Source organism: Osmia lignaria, chromosome 11 (genome assembly GCF_051020975.1).
Source record: "Osmia lignaria lignaria isolate PbOS001 chromosome 11, iyOsmLign1, whole genome shotgun sequence".
NCBI lineage: Eukaryota > Metazoa > Arthropoda > Insecta > Hymenoptera > Megachilidae > Osmia > Osmia lignaria.
The window spans coordinates 7,861,742-7,886,218 of NC_135042.1; the positions used below are offsets into that span (position 1 = coordinate 7,861,742).

The following is a 24,477-nucleotide window of genomic DNA, read 5'->3' on the forward strand; positions in this document are numbered from 1 at the left end:
TTTCTAGCGAATACTAACATTGCTTCTGTTAAAACAGGTAAAGGTGATAACTAGACTGCAGATGTTTATGCAAATACATTTTTTACCTTATCTCTCCAGGAGATTTAAAGTATTATCTTAATTCGCACTGTTTGCACAGTTTGCATACTATGAATAGTTAATATCGTTTTCTTTATACGTACTGTGTTTTCTGTGTAAATGCAAAAGCATTAATCTAATGATAACAGAGTAAAAAGAAATGTAACTAAGTGCTTATCTCAATTACTTCATGTAAGCAAGTATTTCTGTAATTTTTTACCAAAACGACTATACACCATTGAAAAAAATATAAAACAATCTTTTTTTCATTTTCAATTGAAATGTGAAATAGTATCCGTCTATGAAAAACTTCTTTTGATGATACCAAAATAGATATCCTTTTGTATACCTACACTGAAACACTATACGAATTTAATATTGCATAATAGTCAGCAGCATAAAAGAAAAAAGGTTTTCCAAGCATTTCCCTATTGCTCACATTTCCATTCACGCTTTACAAATGAACTATACAATACCCAGTAACAAAATTTCAGAAAAACATAACTTCTGTTGAAATACAGATGAACTAAAAACGCAGCAGGAAATTTGAACGATTTGTAAGCATCCAACTTCAGGCAAACAAGATGACAAATCGAAATTTATCGGTTAGACGGTTAGATAAAGTACGTATGTGGTGTGTCCGGGAAAACGTAAGCTGCATTTACGTGGACAAAATCGTGAAAAGCGTCGCTGTCGCAAAAGAAAATCGCGCGCGATGCAAAAAGACGAATGGAGACGTTTTGCTTCCATTTATCGGGTTCGATCGTTCGCGCTTCCGACTTCTGTTTTCAAAGGACGACAGCAAAGTCTTCGGGCTTGTTTCGATCCTCTTTTACTTATCATGCGGAAGGTGTTACCTTCCCTTTAGTTGGAAGTGAAACTTTATTTCAGGAAAGCACGAAAGGGGAATTGTTGATGAGATCCTAATAGACGGACAGTGTTCACACACGATTGAGGTGATAATTAGAAATTAAAGAAAATATGCAGAAGAATAGGGGGAGAAAAATAGATATAGTGGAGGAAAGTTTATTGATACAATAATAATAAAAGTTAAAAAATGAAATCTGGAAAATTTTAGCTTATAGTTTACATTCATGGACAAATCGTTTCAAGTATACTTTATTTTTAACATTGCAAGGCATTCGTCTTCCAATAGCTTCCGAAAATCTCACCCTTTAAACGATCGCATTCGAATTTCACGCCTCGAGCTTTCTCCGAAACACTCTATGCCGAACCGATATATTTTGCTCGTAAACTTCTTCTCGTGCAATATTTACTTACTTTCCCCAACGATTTTAAACATTCAAGAGAGAAGTAAAAGAAAAGAAGAATCGAGTCAGTTTCCTTCCATTTATCAAAGTTTCTTTTTAACGTATTTCTTGATTCACAAATTTTCAACGTCTATTCATAGAATTAAAACTTTGTAATATAATAATTTTAATTGCAATTACTAACTTTATTTGAAGTTTTATTTCCCTCTTTGATTACTAATGTATTACTAATTATTCGATCAAGTATATAAAATTTAGTGTTTCGGTCATTAATATGGCAATTAACGTGTTAATGATCGTCTAATGGAGTAATTAGGATACCAGGTTTTTTTGCGGACACAAAAAAATGTAAAATGGAGAAACGAAAAGCCGAGTGGAAATCGTACGATACTATCTATCGTAATTGAGGATCCCTTATTTTACCCGTGCAATCTTTCCAACGCTAATTTCCACGAAAACGATTCTTCTGGTTGTACCATCTTGCTATCCCACAGGATGTTTCACGCAAACTCTCGACCCAGGTTATGCCGTATTCCGTAGCTTTTATCGTACTTCTTTGATCTCGAATCACTCGAGTATCATTCAGAGATTTCGAAGAACGAAAGTTCTTGCAAACCTGCTCGAAATCTTTTCGGAGAGAAAAAGGAATTCATGGTTGGCAAAGTTCTGATTATAAAACGAGAGATCAGAGATGAAAGAATCGTTTGTGGTGGATTATTTTGTTTCGTTTTAGTCGTTATTAACGCTCTAATAAAAACCAAGTATTTTTGTTGTTATAATGAAACATTATTGAAAAATATTCTTTCTTTGTAGTTGTATAGAAACTGTTGCTGTATATAAATTCAGCAACAATACAGCAAACTATATATAAATTTATAAGAAATTAAATTTTAAAAAAATATTCTATTTTGACCCTATGTAATGTACAATTTGCATTCGAGAATATCATAAGTAAAAGAAAATTGAATTTTTAATAATCTTTCGTATGAAGTATCTCTTCACGATTAACTCAACGATATTATCAGTAGCTTATCAAACTTTTATGATAAATTATTTACAGGTACACTCGACTGAACCTCAAATGTAATTTTCTTGGAAACTTGTATCAGAAAATTTCATCTTATAAAAATTTGGACTTATCTTTCCAAGAGAAGTTAATCTTTTCTTTACCCGCATCACCTCTGGTGCATCCTACGTAAAGTGAATCCGAAGTTACGTGAGATGGAAATACGTTAGACAGGGATGATGGGAGAAAAAGGAATTTCATGTTGCTGAGAAAGATATGTACTTCAAAGGGATGAAGCACTGGCCCACTGGTTCAAAGTACTGAAGCTATGAGCGGTATTATATGGCATGAAAATGTAGGATTACAATAGGTTTTCATCTATTGTAAAATTTTATATTACTTCATTGTAAATATTTCCAAAAGACAATAGCTTGAAATGTTATATAAAAAATTCTAATTCTATATAAAAATCTTTTCACCATTTTTAAATTACAAAGGGTATTAAGCTGCTTTTGTTTTTACACGACATAAATGAGATTCTTTTATTAGATTTTCTCTTCTACAACGATAAAAAAAAACTTTCCCTATAGTTTAACGAAATAATGAGTGTAACTTTTCATATTCGAATATTAATACACATTCTACTTTACGTATTTTACGAGAAGTAGGAAAAAATACTCCCACGCAAAAGACATAAAATTCCAAGATAAACGATACCCCATATTTTATGAGTGGAAAGTTATTTTACCAGGTGGTTAGATGAATGATGGAGGCAAGATAAGACCAAAACTGTTTCACAAGTGGAAATTCTTTAAAGTTAAAGCAGATTAATACCCGGGGCTGTTAATTTGCAAACTGTTGCTTGTTAGTGATTAGCTTTCGAGTGCCGGCAGGTATGCTAAAACTTGTAAACTACAGCGGAATCAAAGGAATGTTGAAGATCGGAAGTTGTTTGATAGAAAGTAAGACGGTAAACATCGCTTTCTGCGTCGAACTGATTTATCAGATCAACTCTGAAGTTTTAAAGGAAAACGAAGTAACTTGATCGATTGTTCAATTAAAATTCTACTGTATTACATGATTAAGTAACAAAATACTTGAGATATTCAAAGTAAATTCAACTTGAAGATAATTATTAGAACCCCTATTGAATCTCCATACATTAGAAATTAGAAATTTATTACTTCTCAAATGTTAATTTCTTTTTCAATTATAAAAAATTAGAAATATAGTATAGAATTGGATGTAAAATTCAAAATATAGATTTTTTATATGCATTGAAATTAGAAACATCACAATTACAGTACCATTTCAGGATTACAGCATGTGCGTCTGACTAATGGTACGCTTATACTACTTAATCCCCGGACGGCGGACTATGGAGAGAGACACAATTTTAATTTAATTTTGTATCTCATGTTATTTTCAATCCGTAAATTTTACATTGTTCCCTTAAAAGTGATTCTTGTGATATGTACATGAAATTCTTTCGTTTAAAAATTATATTAATTATATATATATTTTACCTAATTGAACCTACTTGAACCTAATCTATGATCAAAATATAATGCTTGCATTAAGTTTTCTATACCTTTTCCACTTAAATTATTCACTGATAAATTTATAACATTCCTGATAAAGATTTATTAAATCCCAGAATAAAATGAAATTCTGTTTAAACTGAACAAATGAACAATACCCATTAAACGTTTATAATCATATTTTTCTTTTCTTTTATTACATTTTACTCGATGAAATAACAACGTATTATTTCTTTTTTAATTCGATGAAACATTAATATGACTAAAAAGAAAAACATTTATAATTGAACAAATCTTCTTCATTGTAATTTAACTTGAAATCTGTTTCAAATTTCATGTAAAAATATTTAACCAAAGCAATGAACGCAATCACATACGCGTACATGAATATAATTCTATTAAAAAAGCCGAAAGCATATTGTTTTTATTGTTAATCAATTTTTACGAATATATTCGAAACGAAAATGGCAAACTTTGTTGTCAGATTAAATTCTGGTTTCGAACGATACGCTTCTCTTTTCACTGCACGATTCCCTAACAAAGTTCAGAGTTGATTAGTTTCCCATCCTGTTGAATGTGTTCTCGTTCGAATTAATCGAAGGAAACAGCTGGAACCAGAATTAAAATCAATAAAAAACGATGCCATTTACATCTGTGTACAGCTTCTATGCTAATAGAAACCTACTCGTTTCACGTCAAAAGAATAAATTCATATCACTTTAGGAAATCTAATTGCAAACGTGATCTTTTTGCAGAAAAAAGAAAAAAAAATCATCCCTCTCTCTCCAGTTGGTTCACCGGGAAAAACAAAGAAAAGAACAAGTTCTGGCGCGTTTCTGGCGTGCTAGCTGATTCCATTAGGTGTTTACGAAGGGCAGTGATTGCTTCAGCAAGTAAAACCCAGAGAAGCGAGGAGAAAAATAAAGAGGAGCACAAAACAATTTGAACGTAACGGTGTTACAGCGAGTCACCGGTCCATCGTCTCTACGAATAAATTTCGCGTTATGATAAAACAATGTCCGGTAGTATGCAACGGGTAGTTGCTCTATTTATTTTCTTAATTGATTCCTTTGTGTATATGAAAATCGGACGATTTTCCGGGAAAATTGAATACTCTTTCACGATGGAAAATTAGAGATGTGATTTAACAGATAGGTAGCCAGGTACATTGCCGCACAGTGGGATATTTGCATCAAAGTGCTAGCCGAAAGATTAGAATTATTCCAAAAATTATGCTGAATAGTTTAGTTTGGTACATGAGCTACCTGCTGATTGTTAAAAAACCAGAATTCACCGGAATTTAATCTGATTGAGAAAGGATTCATATGTTTTTAAAGTTGGTAATTGTAAAATTAAAATTTTGAGATTTTCAAGATTATTTAAATGCCATAGGTATAATTAAAATGCTGAATTATGAATTTTAATGTATTTCATTTTTGTGAAATATGCTTTGATATTATTGATCTTGATAGAACTATAACCCTTGTAAAATTGCTCAATTCATGTTTAATTTAAAATGTATTTATCGAGTTTTATTTCTTGAGAGGATTTTAATATTTAAGACAGAGATAGGCGGAATAGAAATTGACTACTCATCGAAAAGCGTTTATGAATCGAATATCAGGTCGCTTACAAATTGGATCAGAAATCATGCTAGCCTCTTTCCTTTTTTTCATTCGATTTACCAGATATATCTCGCAACCTGCCCGTTCGAGCGTTAAAACTCCCCCGCACGAGGTCACGTAAAATGGAAAAAGAACGTAAACCAATAAATCTGTGGATAGGTGCATCGATATATAGAAATTAAACGTATGTTTTGTAAAATTCACTCCACCACCATCTACATCTCATGCATGCAGTTAAAATTTTTCAATTCGTCATTTACTATCTTGGAAACAAAGAATTTTCAAACGCGAAATTTATTAAATTCGTATTGAACGTTTCGTTATTTATTTTAAAAAATATATAATGAAATCATTGAAATTTGTAAGGTACTTACCAGTGTCTGAAGCGCAGTGGCAGATCCAGAAGGGGAGCCATCACTTCCTCCAAGAGATAATGAAATCTGAAAAAGAAATAATTAATTTTAAAATAAAGTATCTTAATTTTGAAAAAATTCAATGTAAACAAATATCGATATGAATGGTCCCCAGTGGCTCTCCCTTAAATTATAACGACATCAACGACTCATTTTCCATACAAACTTTATTATCAATCTTTTGTTAACCAGTACGTCCCCCATAAAAAGGAATAATACTCTGGACACCATATGATACAATGCACCGTTTGTTACATAAAGCCACTTCGTGACATTAACGCACTAATGCTAAATGACTATCGATTTGTGCTATAGGTGGCTCGATATTACAGCGGGTAAAATTACCGTAGAACGTAAGCTCTTGATTCCTTATGGGAAAACAACCCTAAGCCCTATAAATGACCAGCCGGGGAAGTTTGCAATTTTCTTGGTGAAATTAGTCATCATGGTAAATCCATTACAGGAGTAATGCGAAAAGAAAAGTCAGATGCGAACGAAATGCACAGTTTCTTCGCGACACTTGAAGAAATGTTTCGAAGAAGATGAAAAATCGTAAATAGGTGAGGCAAGGTGTCGACTGCACGTTTCCTAACAAAAGAAACTTTCGATGTATTCCTGAGGAGATTAAACGATGGTGCTTGGCCTCAATCCTTCGATCGTTGCCAACTTTGGGGACGAAAAGAGAAGCCGATTTTCGTGTGATTGCGTTCCAATGCAAATGAAAGACCATGGAAGACAGAGTAAAATAGTGTAATGATTTGTCTAGAGTTGAAGAGTTAATAATTTATCTAGAATGTTGGTTTTAGCATAGATATATAACAAAAAAAAGGTTCCTATAAAATAAGTTTGAAGAATAATTGGTGATTTTTACAAAAAACATATTTCTTTTCCTCTACAAAATACAATTCAGCAAATAATAACAAAGCAAAAACAAAATTAAAATATTTGAAATATGTTAGAAATTGTTCAGTTTTCCTTTAGAAAAGAAAGCTAAATGCCATCAGAATTTTAGATTACATTAAAAGTAGGGTCATTGCCTAATGGAACTATATTACTCTATAAACAACGTTAATTTCTATTAACAATAAATATTTTAGGGTATACTAATAGAAAACGAATTACCTATCAATAAAATAGATAAGGTGCAGGTAAAAATTGCAGAAACTTAAACAACAATTATTCGAAATTATAATGAAGATGAGAGGAGGATCGAAAACGTCACCCTTCATGTCACCCATGTAACGGTGGTCAGGTTAATGCATAGACAATGCTGGAACGACTAAAATCATTGCCGAAGTGACGTACATCATGGCGCTTTGATCAAAGCTGACTGATGGATTAAGCGTACGGTTTTAACTACGTCAAGTCATTAATCGATCGAGCACCGAGACCAGAACTTATTTTTTCTTAAGCACACCATGTATAATTGAATTATGTTTACGTTGCGTCAGAGAGCCTGCGTCAGGGTATTACCCTGTATGCGTTTTCAGAACAAATACCCACGTTGGCCCCAGTTTCGTTTGCTTTTGAAGGATGCAATGAAGCGCCTTCATAAAGTAATGGATTGTTAATTTCGTTAATGTGCGCTTAATAATGATCATTATCTTTTCATTATTAATAGTTGAATAATTTCTGTAAATACATACTGTTTTCATTCACCACTTTAACATATTTGTTACCACATTGGAGTTATTAAAAATCTCATTAGATAGTATTTTTATTTTTAACAAATTATTGTTCATCATTTTTATTTATAATTCCAAGTTATTAATACGAAACTTCCTTTGTCTCTCCTGCTTTTTCTATTTTCAGTTTATGTGGGATGATAAGATTGATTGTGAAAGAGACCCACTTTTTTTTTACTATGATTTATATCCTGACATTTCCGCCAACTTGCCTGTTCTTTTGTTCAAACTTCTTTTTTCCAGTTTGCGTGTAGAAGCGTGGGTTTCAATAAAGCGTGGGAATACGAGTACTTATGGAGAGGTAAACAGATGAAAAGTGATTGGAAAAATAATATAACTACGTGTTTCCCGAACTTCTACACGGATAATAGTTCAAGATCGATCAACTGAACCCTTTCGATCTGTCCATTCCTCGCTTCTTGCCCATTTCCGTCCGCAGAAACATTTTGTTCGAGGAAGGAAATCTTCCTGGCTTGTTCCATCAAACCTTTTTATCTGCCTCCTTTTTGCGCGAATCTCTTCAGGAAACTCTGATATACGGACACGTATCACAGACAGTGAAGAAAGTCAATTATTACCAATAATTTGGAGATAAATGTAAAAAACATGCAAAATTAATTTTTTAAATTTAACTTGCTTGGTAAGAAAATTAAAAAATTTCCTTTGCAATGAATTCTGTATGAACAAAAGAATATTTCCAGATATAAGGATAAATAAATGTTCCTATAAACTATTATAGAACAAGTCCAATTTAATAATTTTTTATAAACAACGACAGGTCTGACGAACGTCACAGAACCTATTATCGACAAGTAATTGCTTCTATTTTCGATTTAATTACTTTCAGCAGAGTTACATTGTACGAACATACAAATATCAACTAGAAATTGTCAAAAGTTATTATGTTTCAATTGTGATTTGTGTAAATAAAAGTAGATTGATGTCATTTACTGAATGATTGACAGCAGTTGACAAAAGCTAACTAAAAGTTACAAAGATTAAGTAACTTTTTTTCCACAGCAGTTTTATCTGTGTGTATACTTTATGTGGGTGGAGCGAAAGTTGATTGATTTTTCTGACCCTATCTTCTTCGTCGATTATTTATCAGAAAGACTGATCGTCTGAGAGACAACAATAAAAGTGCAAGTAATATAATAAATATAAATGTAGACCATTAAAAAATTGTAGCAATTGCAAATATTCGTAATATAAATATAATTCATTGATCTTGTAAATAGTAAATAATTATGATTAAGAAAATGGTACAAAATTAACGGTTGAAATAAAGTTTGTTACTGTTTCATTCACATTAATATCAAATAGAAGAAAAATATCCTTCTCGTCACGTGAAGACATAGGATCTGCTTTCATCTAGAGTACTATCATATTTCCAGCTAAAAAGCTTTCTTCCTCTACTATTAGATAACGACTTGAGATATGTTCTGAAATAGTCAGGTCCAAAAATATCCTGAATTAAATAACAAGGACTATTAATACACTTTCATCATAAATACAATTTTTATTGATTATGAAAAATTTATCTAAACTACTGCACTAAGCCATTATTCTGAAGTTTCCTCGTATTACATAATTAAAAAAAGGTAGTTACTCGAAGTGAAGTAGTTACCTCAAAGTTCGAAACTATAAATCATCTTTTTCCTATTTTTTTGATCCTTACACCGTTACATCACCAAATAAATCATTTTCTCGTTAATTAGTTTAAGCCATAAGATGCTATCTCCACACACGTCACTCCTGAAGCTAGGTGTTTGCTTCGAGCGATAGGTGAAGTCATTAATCATTTGTTTGCGGTGAAGATGGTGAGATCGATTTCAGTACGGAGAACTAATGACCGTAAGCTGCTTCGATGCTGAATCTGTTGTTATCATTAATAATTTTGTGCAAAGTGTGAATATAAATAAGACTATTAGACCAGTGTACGTTACAATTCTAACAAACATCAACAAAATCCTCAAATACAATTGTATTAATAGAATTGCAAGAGTCATAGATTTTACAAAGTGTTAAGGTGTTTAAGGGTCCCTAATTGCATTAACCCTCGGACCATTTAACGGCGGACCATGGAGAGAGTACATTATTATTAGATTTATAGTTTACCAGAACACGTATTTATTTGGTGAGAATCAATAGCACATTTGTATTCATCTCTGTTCCTAGCCACGTCCACGTAGTTACGGAGTTTCATATCGTTTGTATACATGCCAACAATTGAATTACATAAAGTATACGTCTATAAACATGCAAATCACCAAGTGAAAAGGAAGTTCTACACGTTTGTAGAACACATCGCGCATCGCTTCCTTTTTAGACGGAATTTGTGACGAATTTACGTCTCCAAGTTCTCTCAATACTGTGTAAACGCGTTACCTAGAAATGTCGATCTTATCACGTTAGCAAAGCGTTAGACATGTAAAGAGACTTGGAATGTGATGCACCATGAAGAAGAAAACGGAAAATTCGTAGAAGTAGGTTACAACGATACTGTAAATTTTTGATTTTATAAACATTACTTTACTCTAATTAAGACAATATGATTTCCCGAATTTCTTTTATATCATCCTGCTCTAATCACACTGAATATTTCTTGAAATTCACTACTTTGGTAATAGGAAGAGTCAAGATCAAAAGAAAATTAATTTCCTTATTGATCATGCTCGCATTTCAAAACCTACAAAGGTAAAATGGAAATTAGTTCATCTCTTTTGGATTAATTAGAAGACGGAAAAGTTTCCGAAGAGTAAATCGTGAGTTTCATCGGGGGAAGTTTAAAATTGAACCTAGAATTTTCTAACGATCCATGAATCTTTGATCGTGTAATTGCAATGAAAATTAGAGAACTGTCAGGAAGTTTGAAAGGAAGTTGCAAAGGGCATCCATAGATTCATGGATTCCATGATATGCTTCAACATAAATGAAAATTACAGTGGTAATGAGAATATCCCAATCGTGCATGTTATAAAACAAAATTCTCTTCTTTTTTTTTTAAATTTAAATATCTACTAAGGAAAACTTCATTAAAAGTTCATTATGTACACAAAATTCTAATGTTTCCTGGAATGTAACAAGTGTCCTAGGACTTTTGAGCGATAGTATACACGGTACGTCTGATACTCGAGAAAGCGACGTCTTCTCTTTGAAATATAGTCTGCTAAACACTTTGGTTGCTTCTGGAAGTATTCAGTGTCTTGATAACACGATCAGGCCTTGTTCTAGCAACAGGCGCCGGTCCTCGCGTACTCCATTACCACGAGGTTAATCATGTTAGCGCGTGCCGCATCAGTTGCGTCCCGTATCACATTAACGTACGTGTTTGTATACAAACGTCATTGTAACTAGTACATCTGCTTCCCTTCTTATCGACAATTAACTATTCGATGTTAAAAAAAACTTCCATGGATTATATCTTTTTTCACCATTTTGTGGAGCTCAGATGTATCAAGTTGTATCATATCAAATGATCAATTTTGAAATGTATAAAGTCTGGCATGATTTCATGACATAAAAGTATTTCAGAATAACACTTGTAGCATGTCAATTTAAAGATTGGGATTTAATAAAAAAGACTATATAAAAGTTTCATCAATATTTTTACTAAAAAGTAGCTAGTTCTTCGTTACAACGAACAGTGAGAATGATAGAAACTTAAAAATATAGATTCTTTATGGTAAATGGATAAAATATTTTTTTATCTTTTCGAAATATTGAATATTCGATTTAATAGATTTTACAGGTCTGTAAATAGTTTATTTCGACAGAAAACAAGCCAATTTATATTTATGAATATTGATGAAGTGTTTATGTAGCAATTTTCATCACACCTCGAGCTTAAAATATCAATTTAAATCTCAAATATCAGATGTTTAAATATCAATTTAATGAGCTATCAACGCTGTTTTGCAGCACCTTTATGTCATCAGGTTCTATATTTCGAAACAGGTCATTTCATATGACACAACCTAATAATTTTCCTGCAGTTCTTTCAAAATTTTATGGCACGACCCCTTTTACGACTAGTTTCCTACCCATATTCCTATATGACATTGTATAAATGTTTTAACAAACTGAAAACCAGTTTAGTTTCGAAAAAGCAATCGACAGAGTTCACTTCCGATAGCAGAACGTAATATTGCACAAAGGTTGTACACTTGTATACAGTTGCTGGCAAGACACAAAATGAAAAAGCTTTTTATGGAAAATTGGTACTGGCGATGAAAAATGGGTTCATTATGAAACTCCAAAATAAAATGGAAATGGCTCAACCGTCATGTTCAATATCGAAGTGGAACATTCACAGAAGGTTCATTTTTGTCCACTGCATTTGCAAAATGCAATGATTGAATTAGAAAAATGATATATAGGCTAACACAATCTATACAGATAATGAATGACAATTGATTTCATTCAACATACATGCATTCACTGCCAATTCTCTGGGGCTTAATTTCAATTTATATGTTAAGTTATCACATTACTCGAATCTATAGCAGCGAAATTGAAATACGATTGACAGATCAGACTATATCTATTGGCCATATATCCAATTACACGTGTGTTTCTCGTATATTGGAAATTCACTGTAAATTACAAACCTTGGTCTGTATTAATTTGCAATAAATTCACGATTATAAATTAATAATACACTGTAACTATTGTGCACTTTAGTAAGCAGCACAACAGTTTAAAGTTATTACTTCGGCAACCCTCCATTTATAAACGATTAACAGAATTGCTAATTAAAATTTATATCATTAATATTCATTTATTTAAAAGAAAAGATTGTATATTAGCTGAAAAATAGTAAAACTTCGTGAAATATTGCTAATAGAGATCGAGGGCGCAATAATAACGTAGAGAGAGCTGAGAAAGTAGTACGAGCGTACGATATGGTAGACGAACAAGTAAACCACGAATATGTACATATTTGAGGAAGGAAACAACGAAACTATGCTGTCACGCGAATGGAGAAAGCACTACTGTCAGGTCAGGTGGTGGCTCTTTGCATAAGGAAAAGCTTTGTGCAGAATGCGTCTCATTCTCTGAGATTACAATTGCCAGATATTTCTTCTTTCCTTTCCTCTCGGCTCGACTTGCCTTCTGTTTCTCAGCTCCTCGCGAAACCATAAGTTTGTCTACTGTGCCAATTATTTCGTTATTCTTTAACCTCTCCAAATATTTGAATTTTAGATGAAATATCCTTCGTTTCATAAACCGTGAATAAAATTTAAAGACTTTGAACATTTAATCAGGATTTATTTTTAGTTTATTTGATGCATAAAATTTTTTATTTATTTTCGTCATTTTCTGCATTCGTACAATTTGATAAAAATAACGAAATGTCAAAACTCGATTATTCAATTTTCAATCGTTGCGCATTTTAACGTAATATAGGGCATTATTGAATGACAGGTCAGCCCTACGACCATCCTCACAGCTGTCAATAACATCTTCCGTACAGACAGGTTAAAAGCCATCTAGTATAAGTTAATATTTGAGCCTCATCAAGTATCACGTCCTTCGAAGCTTTAAAATTACTTTCTGCCACTTTTTCAATTTACATTCGAAATTTCTGTGTACGTTCGCGATCGAATGAAGCATATCGCGATAAGAAGGAAGTAATAAATATCATACTTCATGGAGCGCCAAAAGTGTCGTTTGCTGACGTACACTCGCAACACGAAATTTATCGATGATGATCAATTTCGGAAATTCGCTAGCGAGTAATTTCCGTCTTCGTGCAATAATCCACTGAGCATTAATCCTACACATTTCTATCAGTGACAGAATTTCAATATTCAAAAGATTTTATATGAAATCATCTGAAAATCTTAAAATATAAATTACATAATACTGTAAGCTGTCTCGGCAAACGGAAAGACAGTAATTTCTCTAAAATTCTTTGAATTGGAACTGGAAACGGTAATCACAGAGGACGTCCTACTTTTAACGAATGGAATGAGCATTTTCCTCGGATACCACAATGACAAACTAAAGTAGACTTTAATGGCTAGATAAGAACGGAATGAATCCGCCCACAATTTTTTGGTCCCACTGCAACAGAATTCGGGCAGTTTTGAAGCAAAATACGCGAGGTTACAAATTTAGTTGTCAACCTAATAATAACAGAACCAGGACAATATGGATTACTCCTATCAATTCTTAGTAACAATGCTTATTTATTTCATCTGCGAGTGGAATGTAAGATTTGACATAAAAGCTGATGTTCTCAATAAATCAAACAGTGGTTTCCACAACCTTTGATTTTTTATTCCAAATGTCACAATGACAAAGAAATTGAGTGAAGAATAGGCTAGCTATTTGTCATTCTGAGCATTCATTGCTTTTTTTGGGGCAGAAAAAATATTTCACCATAACGTGCGATAAATTGTTAACCAAGAAATACAAGCTAGTACGTGAAATGTTCAAAAAGCAAATTCTTTTCATTTTCAAGCAAGAAACTTATTTAATCGCGAATAACGTATAACTTTTCATTTGAATAATGTTTAATCAAAGTTCTGAGAAGACGAATAACAGGGGTTGGATGTAAAATTCAATGAAGACAGAAAGGGCAGAGGGCACGAATGCAAAACCTGAGGTAACTAGACTGTTTAGGTGCTTTTGGTGGAGTGGAACAAAAAGGAGTTCACCATCACAATGTGTTTCCGACACCTATAGTCTAAATAAATTTTACCCCTGTCCTCAGTGGAAAAACAATGAGGGTGTAACTGAAATGAAAAAAAAAGGAACGGGGGGTGCTAGATAAGAGGAAATCACGAAGAAAGCCAGAGAAAATTGCAGTCCGGTTGGAAGGGTGTTTCTAATCTGATTAGTTTCCAAGAAAAATATTTTCTTCCTCGTGTTTTGTAATTTGAAAAATAGTAACAACTACATAAGATTGTTACACGTGTGACAAATGTGAAATTTTAAACGGTATTTAACGTGAACTATCAACTGAGAAGTACTTTCATGTTTAATAAAATAATATAATATAATTCTAGAATAGATAAAGATTTGTTAGAATCTTTCAATGCATAAAAGCGTATAAATAGTGAAGATTTTTCCAGAGTTCCAAATTTTTAGATATTTTTACAGAAATACGGGAATTAAAGCGAAAAATTGTATGCAAAAATTCATACTCCCACGCTTTCAACATGCACAATACCCATTTTTATTCGCACGTTTAAGTACCCAATCCCGTTTCACCGATTCATTTGCATTTCATATAGAGAGAAACATTCATCCATCTACTACCGTGTTCTCTACCTTCCATCAATCTGTGTGAAATTCTCCAGTTGTACGATCAAGCAGTTCCTGTTCTCTCAACTATGCAAACTGCTATGCAGCGAACCGATATGAGCGAGTATCATTGCCCGCGATCCATCGATAGAATAAATTGCCAGTCACCTTGCGAACTGGTGTTTTACAACCACTGCCAAATGTGTACCGGTCAATTTCGCGATTGTACTTTTTTATCTCGAATCGAAAGATCGATGGAGCTGGCCCACGTTGGCCATGGTCCATCTACTTGTCCTGATATACTTTCGTACATTCTACATCTATCAAATGCTTCCCTTACTTTGCGAAAAAATTCACTACCTCGTTTCCTCGAAAACTTCGATTTCGGTTTCTTTAACCGAGTTACCCTTTTCCAATTCGTGCAATGACTTCGTTTTCTTTTAGTTCGAAACAACTTTCAGACGTGTGCAGATCGGGGTGGAGATATTGCAAATGAAAGTTGCAACAAAATGAGAAAATTTAATACAATAGCTTTATTTTTCAGAAACGGCCTACCATGATTTTGTAAACATTTTGTACTTCCTAAAAAAGGAAAAAAGGAAATAAGTCGAATTCATGGAATAAATTTCCCAATTTTAAATGTCCCAACATTTATTTTCAAAAGATTATAAAAATGAACAAATCTAACATGGATTAAACAACGGTATTGATTGCAGGAAGTATCGAATTTTTACTTCCCTTGACACCATTGCACGAACCAGTTTATTGTGAATTTAATTTAGCCAGTTTTGTTGTTTCAAGATTACCTTAATTACGAATCGTTATTCGATGTATAAACGTTCATAATTACTGTACCGTTTCATCATTAATCCCCGAATATGAAAACTCATGCAATTACAGCTATAGAAGCTTACAAATATCGGTGCATCCCTGATACAACACCCTTTCTTCCCTACAATTTATCGATCGTCAGGTATTTAGGCGATAGGAAAATGTGTGAAATTCTTGCATATTGCATGACTAAATTATATCAAACTATACGCCGTGATGTGCTTAATAACATTTTGGGAATTTCAAGTATAAACATTTCCAGGAACCTATGATGCATAAACATATACCATCAAGAATGCGCTCCATCTTCCCCAAATATTAAACGTCTCTCATAAGCACCTTACCATAATTTGCTTGTTCTCTTTAATTATGTCTTAAGCGAATCTTCATTTCTATTGTACAATTATTCACTTCAAAAGCCTGATAAGAAATAGCGGAGTTTCTCGTCTTCGGGGTAGTTGTATTATATTGCAACTTACGTAACAATGGAACGAAAATGCAAATGCTTGCATAGCATTTTTAATTCATCGCTAGTTTCGCAAGTTTTATGCTGAGATAACAACAATAGCCCCAGTTAAGAGACAGTTTTACTTCATGGACAGCTAACGAATTCGTTGGTTCTCTTCGTTTCTTTCTTTTTATTAAGTGTCCTTCTATTTTAAGTTTCTGAATGTTTTCCTACGCTTTTAATCAGCATTTCTAACAAATATTATACTCTTTTTGTAATTATGTTATGATTATAATAACATCTAAGTGGACAACAGTAAAGGTAAATAGAACACAGGAAGTCATTTCTGAAATAATTTCAAGAAAATGATTTAAAGCATAATATTTTCATTCAGGTAATATTATTAACTCCTTGCATTCCAAGGACTAACTCGGTTGCCTTTGAAAGCTTTGCTGCTCTCTCCTTCACAAAATACCTGAATTTCATAGATTATATTACCTCAACGCATTTCTAGCTTTATTAAGCTAAGGCAAAATGTAAAGTAAAAATACTAAAAGCTCACCAGATGCATACCTGAAGTACAAAATGCAACTACGTACCAAGTAGTAAAAAAAAATAATAATAGAACTTTCATAAGCTTTTTCAAACGTATAAAGTCTAATATAATTTGATGACATAAATATATCACAAAATAGCACTTATGTTATATCAATTTAAACCTTAAGCTTTTATGAAAATGACTGTATATTACTTCCAAAATTCACTCATTTATTTGACAGTACAACAGACGTTAGAACATATTTCTCTCTGAACAACGGATTGAAACAAAGGCAAGATTTGCCTTTGGGTACACTGAAATTATGCAAGTTCCTGGGAACCATCTAGCTAAGTGCCTGAATAATTGATCTCGTCACACGAGTTATCCACATTGGTATGTAACGCAAGGAACGGGGCCAAGTTTGTGGATCGAACATGTCGCATCAAGATGAACACACGGTGGACAAGTACAGTGGTTCACTGTTCATTTAACGTCCTCCAGTAGCATCTGATACTGTCATGACTCAAACTACTGATAAATATATGCCTTTCTCACATTCCTATTAATTCAAGATACAACTACCATCTCTCATCACTGATGTATCTAAAAGTACCTATATAATCAACCTAACAATTTTGAAATTTCTTAGAAATAAAATTGCTTTCCGGACTTTCTTTTCGCGGCAGTAAAAATCGTACTATAAATGAAAAAACGATAAACTTTCAACGAAATTCGTTCAAATGCTAAAACATGACTTTTCCCTTTGTAATTTATGTTTCAGAGTTGGCTGTTTCCGGGTGCCGAGCACCGTTCACGAAGAAATTGCAAACGTGACGAAACGTTCTGGGAGCGTGGTTCGGCCAGACGAAAGGAAACAGATAGCGCGATTCTGGGACGTCGATTCCAATGAGGATTGTCGGAAGCATCAGGGAAACGGCGAACAGAAGCATTCTTGTCCTCGTTCCCGACGGCGAATATCTGAAAATAATTTTCTGCCAGTCCCCGGACATAACGGCGGCGCGGTGATATCTCCCGTGAACCGACCATTCCCATCGCGCCGTTAACACAACCTTCCTTCGAATTCCATGCGCAACGAATTCCCGCGGAAACCAATCGTCTGAGCTTTATTTTCTCGCAGAGATGCTTGCACGCGAGGACGATACCGAACAATCTCTGAAATCGCTCGTAATTCGAGGTGGAACGCGAATATACGCGAGGAACGTCAAAGGAACTTTCGTTTCGAGCTGGTGATCTTTTTGGGAACACGACACGCTCTCGAATTCCCCAGGTGCTCTCTTTTCGATCTAAAAGAAGATCCGTCGAACCAGAAGAATTCTCCGGACGATGGAAGATTCGAAAAATTCAAACGAACCTCGCCAAGATCTATCGTGACAAGAACAGTCACTTCAGAAGAGATTTCTTCTTCCTCGATCACTCGGAAAACAGGGCGCCGACGAGATTATTATTCTTAGCAAGATATACTTTGAAACTCTGCACGGATAGAATTATACTGCGAAGGAAATGAGTATCAACGTACTAACGAAACAGGAAACGAGCCTGAAGAGTGTAAAAAGCTTGCCCGCTTGCAACAAAGCTTCCCACCTGATCCAATTTCCTCGCGGAATTCTATACAACTTTGTGCTCGAGACAAATGAAAAAAACCCCGCCGGAATAAGCTAAACCTTCGCGTACAGTCGGGATGCCTGTCGATCGAGGCTGGGAAAGAAAGTCGAGCGTAGTTCGCTGAGAATTCCAAGGATTTCTTTAACAATACCGGCTGAAAGTTTCTGGTGTAACTACCCGTGGAACTAGGAATCGTAAAAACGGAGGATACACCGGGAAGATGCCATTTTCATTAAGGGAAAATGCGATAGGAAAGCTCTGGCAGATTAGAGAATTTTTGTGTGTGACAAAAAAATGAAGTGTCTCCTTAGAATTAAAATTCAAAATAATTATCCATTGGAATTAGAAACCGATCCTGGAGAAGCTAAATTGATTAATGAATAGACACCTCAAATGCTGGAAATAAATCAAAATGGTAAAATGGTAATCCGTGGGAAGAATTGAAATTATTGTATCTGGTGTACTAATGTTGAACAAAGATTGGATTCAGTTTTGGAAGGTGACCAATGCAAACAATACGGATTGATCCAGTGGGTCAACGCCTGAGTAGTCGATCCAACGGAAGCCTGTTAGAGGCGTCCGTGCATGAAACGGAAGTGGAAGTGAGCATCACCGGTGACTCAGTCTTGTCAGTTATCCGCGAACAGAAATGCTGTGGCAGCAGGGATCATCAATTTTATTATGTCTACACGTAACCGATCAAATGTTCTAGAGAACTCATTAAACAAAAATGAAAGACATTTTCAAATTACTAGTATAAAATTATATAATACTCGCCAGTTTAGCACACGGTGATGCGTGTTAAATCCTAAGTGTTAGTGTGCAGGTGCGAATCTCTGAAGTGTTTCATTAAATTAAATTAATTAAATGATTATATGTGTTCCAAAAGCATTCCTAGTTAAAGAACTGCAAGAAATGAACGAAATATTTAAAAATTTCTCTAAGAATCTAAATGTCACGTCTAAGTGTTAAATTAAAATCGAGAAAGTCTATTTGTTAATGGTAATAGTTTCTAAGGAAAGTAATCGGTAAAATGCAGGCCCTCGACGTTTTCGTTAATTCTACGTCAGATCCTTGGAATATCACCCTATGGACGGACGATTACGGTTATTACAACAACACGACTGATACGGATTTACAACAGAGAAATCAGTTTATACTTCCATGGTGGAGACAAATGATCTGGACGTTATTGTTCGCCGGTATGATCATCGTCGCTACCGGTGGCAATCTGATAGTGATTTGGATCGTGTTGGCTCACAAACGAATGCGAACCGTAACCAATTATTTCTTGGTGAATTTGAGCATCGCTGACGCTATGGTGTCTACGTTGAATGTCACGTTCAATTACATCTACATGCTGAATAGCCACTGGCCCTTTGGCACCCTCTATTGCAAGATCTGCCAATTCATCGCGGTGCTCACTATATGTGCCAGCGTCTTCACCTTAATGGCGATTTCTATCGACAGGTAAGCTTCAATATGTCTTTCATATAACGTCACGAGAAATGTCTCTGAAAACGCGTTATCATCCTCGTTATTTCCTCAATCCATTTGATTTTGACTTATCTTTTGGAATCTCTCGTATAAATATACGTCAGACATAACAGAGTGGAATAAAATAAAATATTGAGAAATTTATGATCTAATAATTCAATACTTAGGAAATGTATAGAAATTTTTTATTAATCTAATGCTTTTTCATTTCAATGCTCCTTTTCATTTTTTTAAATATTATTTGATAAAAATGAAGTTCAGTGAATTATAGAATATATCCTATTTAGGGATTATTTCTCAAGAATACCAACGTAGAACCCAAGTTTGCACAAATTCCATCTATTATAGATTACCTACGGCTTAGAATTTGGCAACGTTTCAAGTAGATTTACGGGTTGAAAGCCGATTAAATTCTACTTAATAACTGTTCGCCTGCTGAAGCGGTCGCTCTGTGAAATCAGTAGGAAAGATTAGAAGGATGAAAGTCGTGAAATGGAAACCACCATCTGAAATAGCAAGCGTCCATAAGCTGGACAAGTAGCCGACCCGAAACGCGTAAAAGGAAACGTCCGCCATCTTGACAATCCACCCTCTGACAAATAAATAAAGCTCAAGCTGGACACAAAACAAAAGACGAAAATCACGACTTCAAACAGAAAATTGCAGTTTATTCTGTGGCCAGCCGGCTGACGTTTGTATACATACGTGCTGGACTATTTTCTGGATATCTACTGTTCGGATGAATGTACAAAGGAACGCAATTTGGGACTCCAGTTTGTTTTCGGAACAAAAATAATTCTTAGCGAATGGTGTACATGTACAACAGCTTTTTTCGACTGATTTTATTTCAACGTCGAAGTTGTTGAGTTCACTTGGCACAGTAGTAATACCCATAACTAGTCCGACACACGGTAGTATAATTTATTAAATCAGGAAAAAATCAAATTAATTTAAAGTACTTCACTTCAAATTTTAAAAAAGAAGAAATAGTATATCTAAGTATCATGGATATTATACTAATAATAGGCAATAGACTATTGAAAAATTATATATTTGCCTTTTTAAAATTTTCTAATAGATCACATTTCCCTAACGTTAAATTATAATTTTTTTATTGTGCTCCGTGGTATAAAAAAGAAATAAGATACTACCATTCAACAGACAATAGATAAGTATACGACAAAGAGAGTTGTAACTAACATAAACCAGTTTCCAAAGCTCGGTGAAATCATGGCGATCAGATAACAAATGGAAATTGGTTCCTGCGGTAATGCATATCCGCATGGAAGATGGAAAACGATCCTCGCTGAGGTACCACCACAGCCAACAAGTCGCATTAATGGTTCAGAGATCAACTGAATAATTGCCTGGGCTTTTTGCTTGATGCAGAAAGGAGATCACCCTTAGGTGAAGCACGTTGAAGCTCATTAAAGTACAGCCAAGCGTTTCGCTCACGCAAGACCAATGGTGGTATTCAGCAGATACCAACCCCCATTGTACAATTGTGTCACGAACAAATCAAATTGCAATAAAGTAAAAAGGACTGACAAGTTACAATAACTAATGCAATGTCGTTAAACAGTTTGTTAACCCTTCGACTGGGGTGAATTCTAAAAATCAATCAAAGGGTTAAAATTCAGAAATTATTCGAGAAAGAGTACGCTATGATTCGTGTCATTGATAATTCATGTTTCATTCAAATTTCTTCGTTGCTACGAAGAAATCATTGACAAAGAGATAACAAGAACTCTTGGGAGATGTTGACGAGCTGAATCGTTTGTCAGTAATTTTTCATTCGCTGAGCACTCGAAGCTTTCGCGGGAAATGCTTTCCTTGTCGCCTGTCAGGCTGTTCAATTCTCGAATGGAAACAAACGACAAGCTCTTGAACGTCTCGGTTAGATTAAACTAAATCCGGATAGCGATATTAGAGTTTAATTGATATTTTCAAGAGAGAACAACATCCTGATTAGTTGAAAAGATCGATTTAAAAAAAAAAGAGTGCTTAGCTTTCATTCTCTTTTTGTTTTACTGCAGTAAAAATTTCACTAAAAATTACGAGTTGATATTTTTACCAAAGACCGAGGGAATCTATAAACGTAACATTATCTGAATTAATAAATAAAGGTAACAAAAGAAAATGGTTGAATAAACTTCCCTGCAAAAATAATCGAAGCTGTTTACCGACATTAAGAAGAAAATGGGATTATGAAGGAAACTTCTTCGGCAAACACTTTAGAGGATGCGCGAAACAAGAACGCGTTTAAACGCTAAATAAGATAAATACAAACAGGAAGTACGCGCAAACATAAATTGGAGAGTTAACTGAAACTTAATATCAAGAATTTCATTTCGTATCTTACAAAACAGAATCATAACGGAAGATTTGTATAAATATAACCATTTCGGTTAAACAAATATTAATTTTAATTTTATTAGAATTTTCAGAAAAAGTATAACGCGATCTTAAGGATCACTATGTAAAATACAATGGTAAAATATTGATTAACGATATTCAGTGTGCATATCAGTTATTCTTCCGGAAGTAAAACATCCGACGGTTTCTCAACTGGAGCGGATAAATCATTGATCATCTATCATAATATAATTCAAAGTGTCAAGTTTAACCTGAATAATTAACAGAAGCGCTGTCAATCAAAATATCAAACGTGGTTGTTGATATCAATCGTTTATCGACTTATCATTACCTTTGATGAATTAATTATGACTAAAAAAATCGAAAAAGCAAATACTGTTGAACATGTATGTATTTACTTATGGTTAGAATACCTAGAGGTCTAATTCTATTTTTTGAACAATTTTTTACCTTCCTGTTACAAGAACATAAATAAACACAGGGTTACGAAGAAGTGCGTAAATCGAAATTCAAACGTGAACATAAACCACAACGCGAATTTTAATCAAAATGCCTACGGTGCTATTTCCCGACAATTGGAAAACCGATTAAAATTCCGATGCCACTGTCGGTGTTGGCAGCACGATCAATCGATCGGAGAAAACATTCCGATGCCTAACAACCGCGAACGAATGAATCTTAATCTCATTGTGAGTACGAATACGAACATCTATCACAATATCAGCGTAAATGTCGGAAACGTAGTGTCAATCACATCGTATCAATTTTTAATAATCAATAACCTGATAGGTCGTTTAGGCGAAATAGAAAGCTGGAGATGAAGTGTGAAAAGAAGATAGATATTGATGACTTCACTTTCTCTGCACTTCCAACTGTGGTAGAATTGAAAGATAGAGATCGATGAAATCGTTCCAGATTTATAGTCCTTTTTATAGAATCTACTTTTCAAAAAGTTTTATTGAAACCATTTGACATTTTTAATGAAATATCAAATTATAAAATGTACATTTCTAGAATTTAGTTTACTAAATAATAAATATTTAAATTCTTCGAATAATAATTAGTAAACCTATATCAAAATATAAATCGGAATTATTATCTAATTATTCAATAAGATTTAGAGACATTCTTCAACACTGAAGAATTTATTTTTGTTCTAGATTCAGTTAAAATATTTCATGTTTAAGTGAACAAAATAGATTTAAATAGAATAGGTATATCAAGAGTTAAGAGCCAATTTGGAGGAATTTACTTCACATTTGATTAGAGAATATAGTATTAAACTATTTAAAATGGAAATTTAGATAAAACACTTTGGGGAAGGATGGAAGATCAGCTCTTAAGCTCACCGCATTTCGTCAGCTAACATACCAGAATGGTAGTGTCGTGCATTAAATTTCAATCTCAAGAGATTTATAGGAATTCTCAGCACCACTTTAGCCAACCAAAACGTCCATAATCTCGATTACATTGTTAATATGAATTATAATTTGAATTAACGTCAACAAAGACCATAATATGTATTTTATTACAGAAAATATATTGTAAGTGAAATCTTTTATACATGAAACTTAAAATTGACGCTTTTCTTTCTGGAAAATATAGAATTTTGAAAAAGAAAAATTTTTAATTCTTGACTGATTCAAAAAGAATTTTATTAAAACATTATGTACTCTGCTTAGAGTACAGAAAATTCATTTCTTCATACGCTTAAAACAGATCAGATGAACTAGTTGCAATTTTACCTTTGTACTTTACCAACGGTCCGTTATTCAAATTATATCTTTGAGATACTCGATTTCACAAAGTAAAGGCAACCCCTTTGTCGAATTTACATGCGTCTCTTTTGTAAAGTAGTGCAGCGTAAAATCGAGACAAGAAAAGCTGTTAAGCATCGTTGTGAATTTTATCTTCGTTAGATGCACATTTAAAGAAAGAATTTATAATGAAATATCTTTTGTTAATTTTAAGTTTCATCTGTTTACTACAATTATAACATATCTCCTTTGATCATTCTTAAAATTGAAAAAATAGTAATAGACTATAGGCTTTAACAAAAATTTACAAAATATTTAAAAGCTATTACATAGCAAACAATTGTTTCGCCATTTAAAACTAAATTTTTCCAAAAGTGCTGCATTGCAAAATCGCTTCAGTTGTTTCAAATTCAAACAATATTCTTTGTAATTTATTGTTGCAATACGGTAAATATCGAGAGTTGTTGCTGAACAACAGCCTCCAGAGAGGTGAGTAACTGCTGTTTCCTGCATTGATTGCTTTTTCCCTCGTAA

At 33.7% G+C, this 24,477-nt stretch overlaps 2 protein-coding genes across 4 annotated transcripts in view; one reads left to right on the forward strand and one right to left on the reverse strand.

Moving 5' to 3' along the window:
* The window catches only part of LOC117603692 (peptide deformylase, mitochondrial), a 69,102-nt gene that overhangs the window by 25,659 nt on the left and 18,966 nt on the right, over window positions 1-24,477 (reverse strand). Inside the window, exons 5-6 of one of the 2 annotated variants that reach the window (XM_076691011.1) lie at window positions 5,896-5,961; window positions 4,436-4,504 (exon numbers count right to left, since the gene is read on the reverse strand). In XM_076691011.1, coding sequence (XP_076547126.1) covers window positions 4,451-4,504; window positions 5,896-5,961 — 120 coding nt within the window. In that variant the 3' untranslated portion in view covers window positions 4,436-4,450. Of the gene's footprint in view, window positions 1-4,435; window positions 4,505-5,895; window positions 5,962-24,477 lie in introns of those variants that run through there. The other variant, XM_076691012.1, reaches the window with a different exon arrangement.
* LOC117604000 (tachykinin-like peptides receptor 99D) overlaps window positions 1-24,477 on the forward strand; it is a 57,009-nt gene that overhangs the window by 17,223 nt on the left and 15,309 nt on the right. For both annotated transcript variants that reach the window (XM_034323666.2, XM_034323665.2), the window contains exon 2: window positions 17,472-19,783. In XM_034323666.2, coding sequence (XP_034179557.1) covers window positions 19,347-19,783 — 437 coding nt within the window. In that variant the 5' untranslated portion in view covers window positions 17,472-19,346. The remainder of the gene's footprint in view (window positions 1-17,471; window positions 19,784-24,477) is intronic.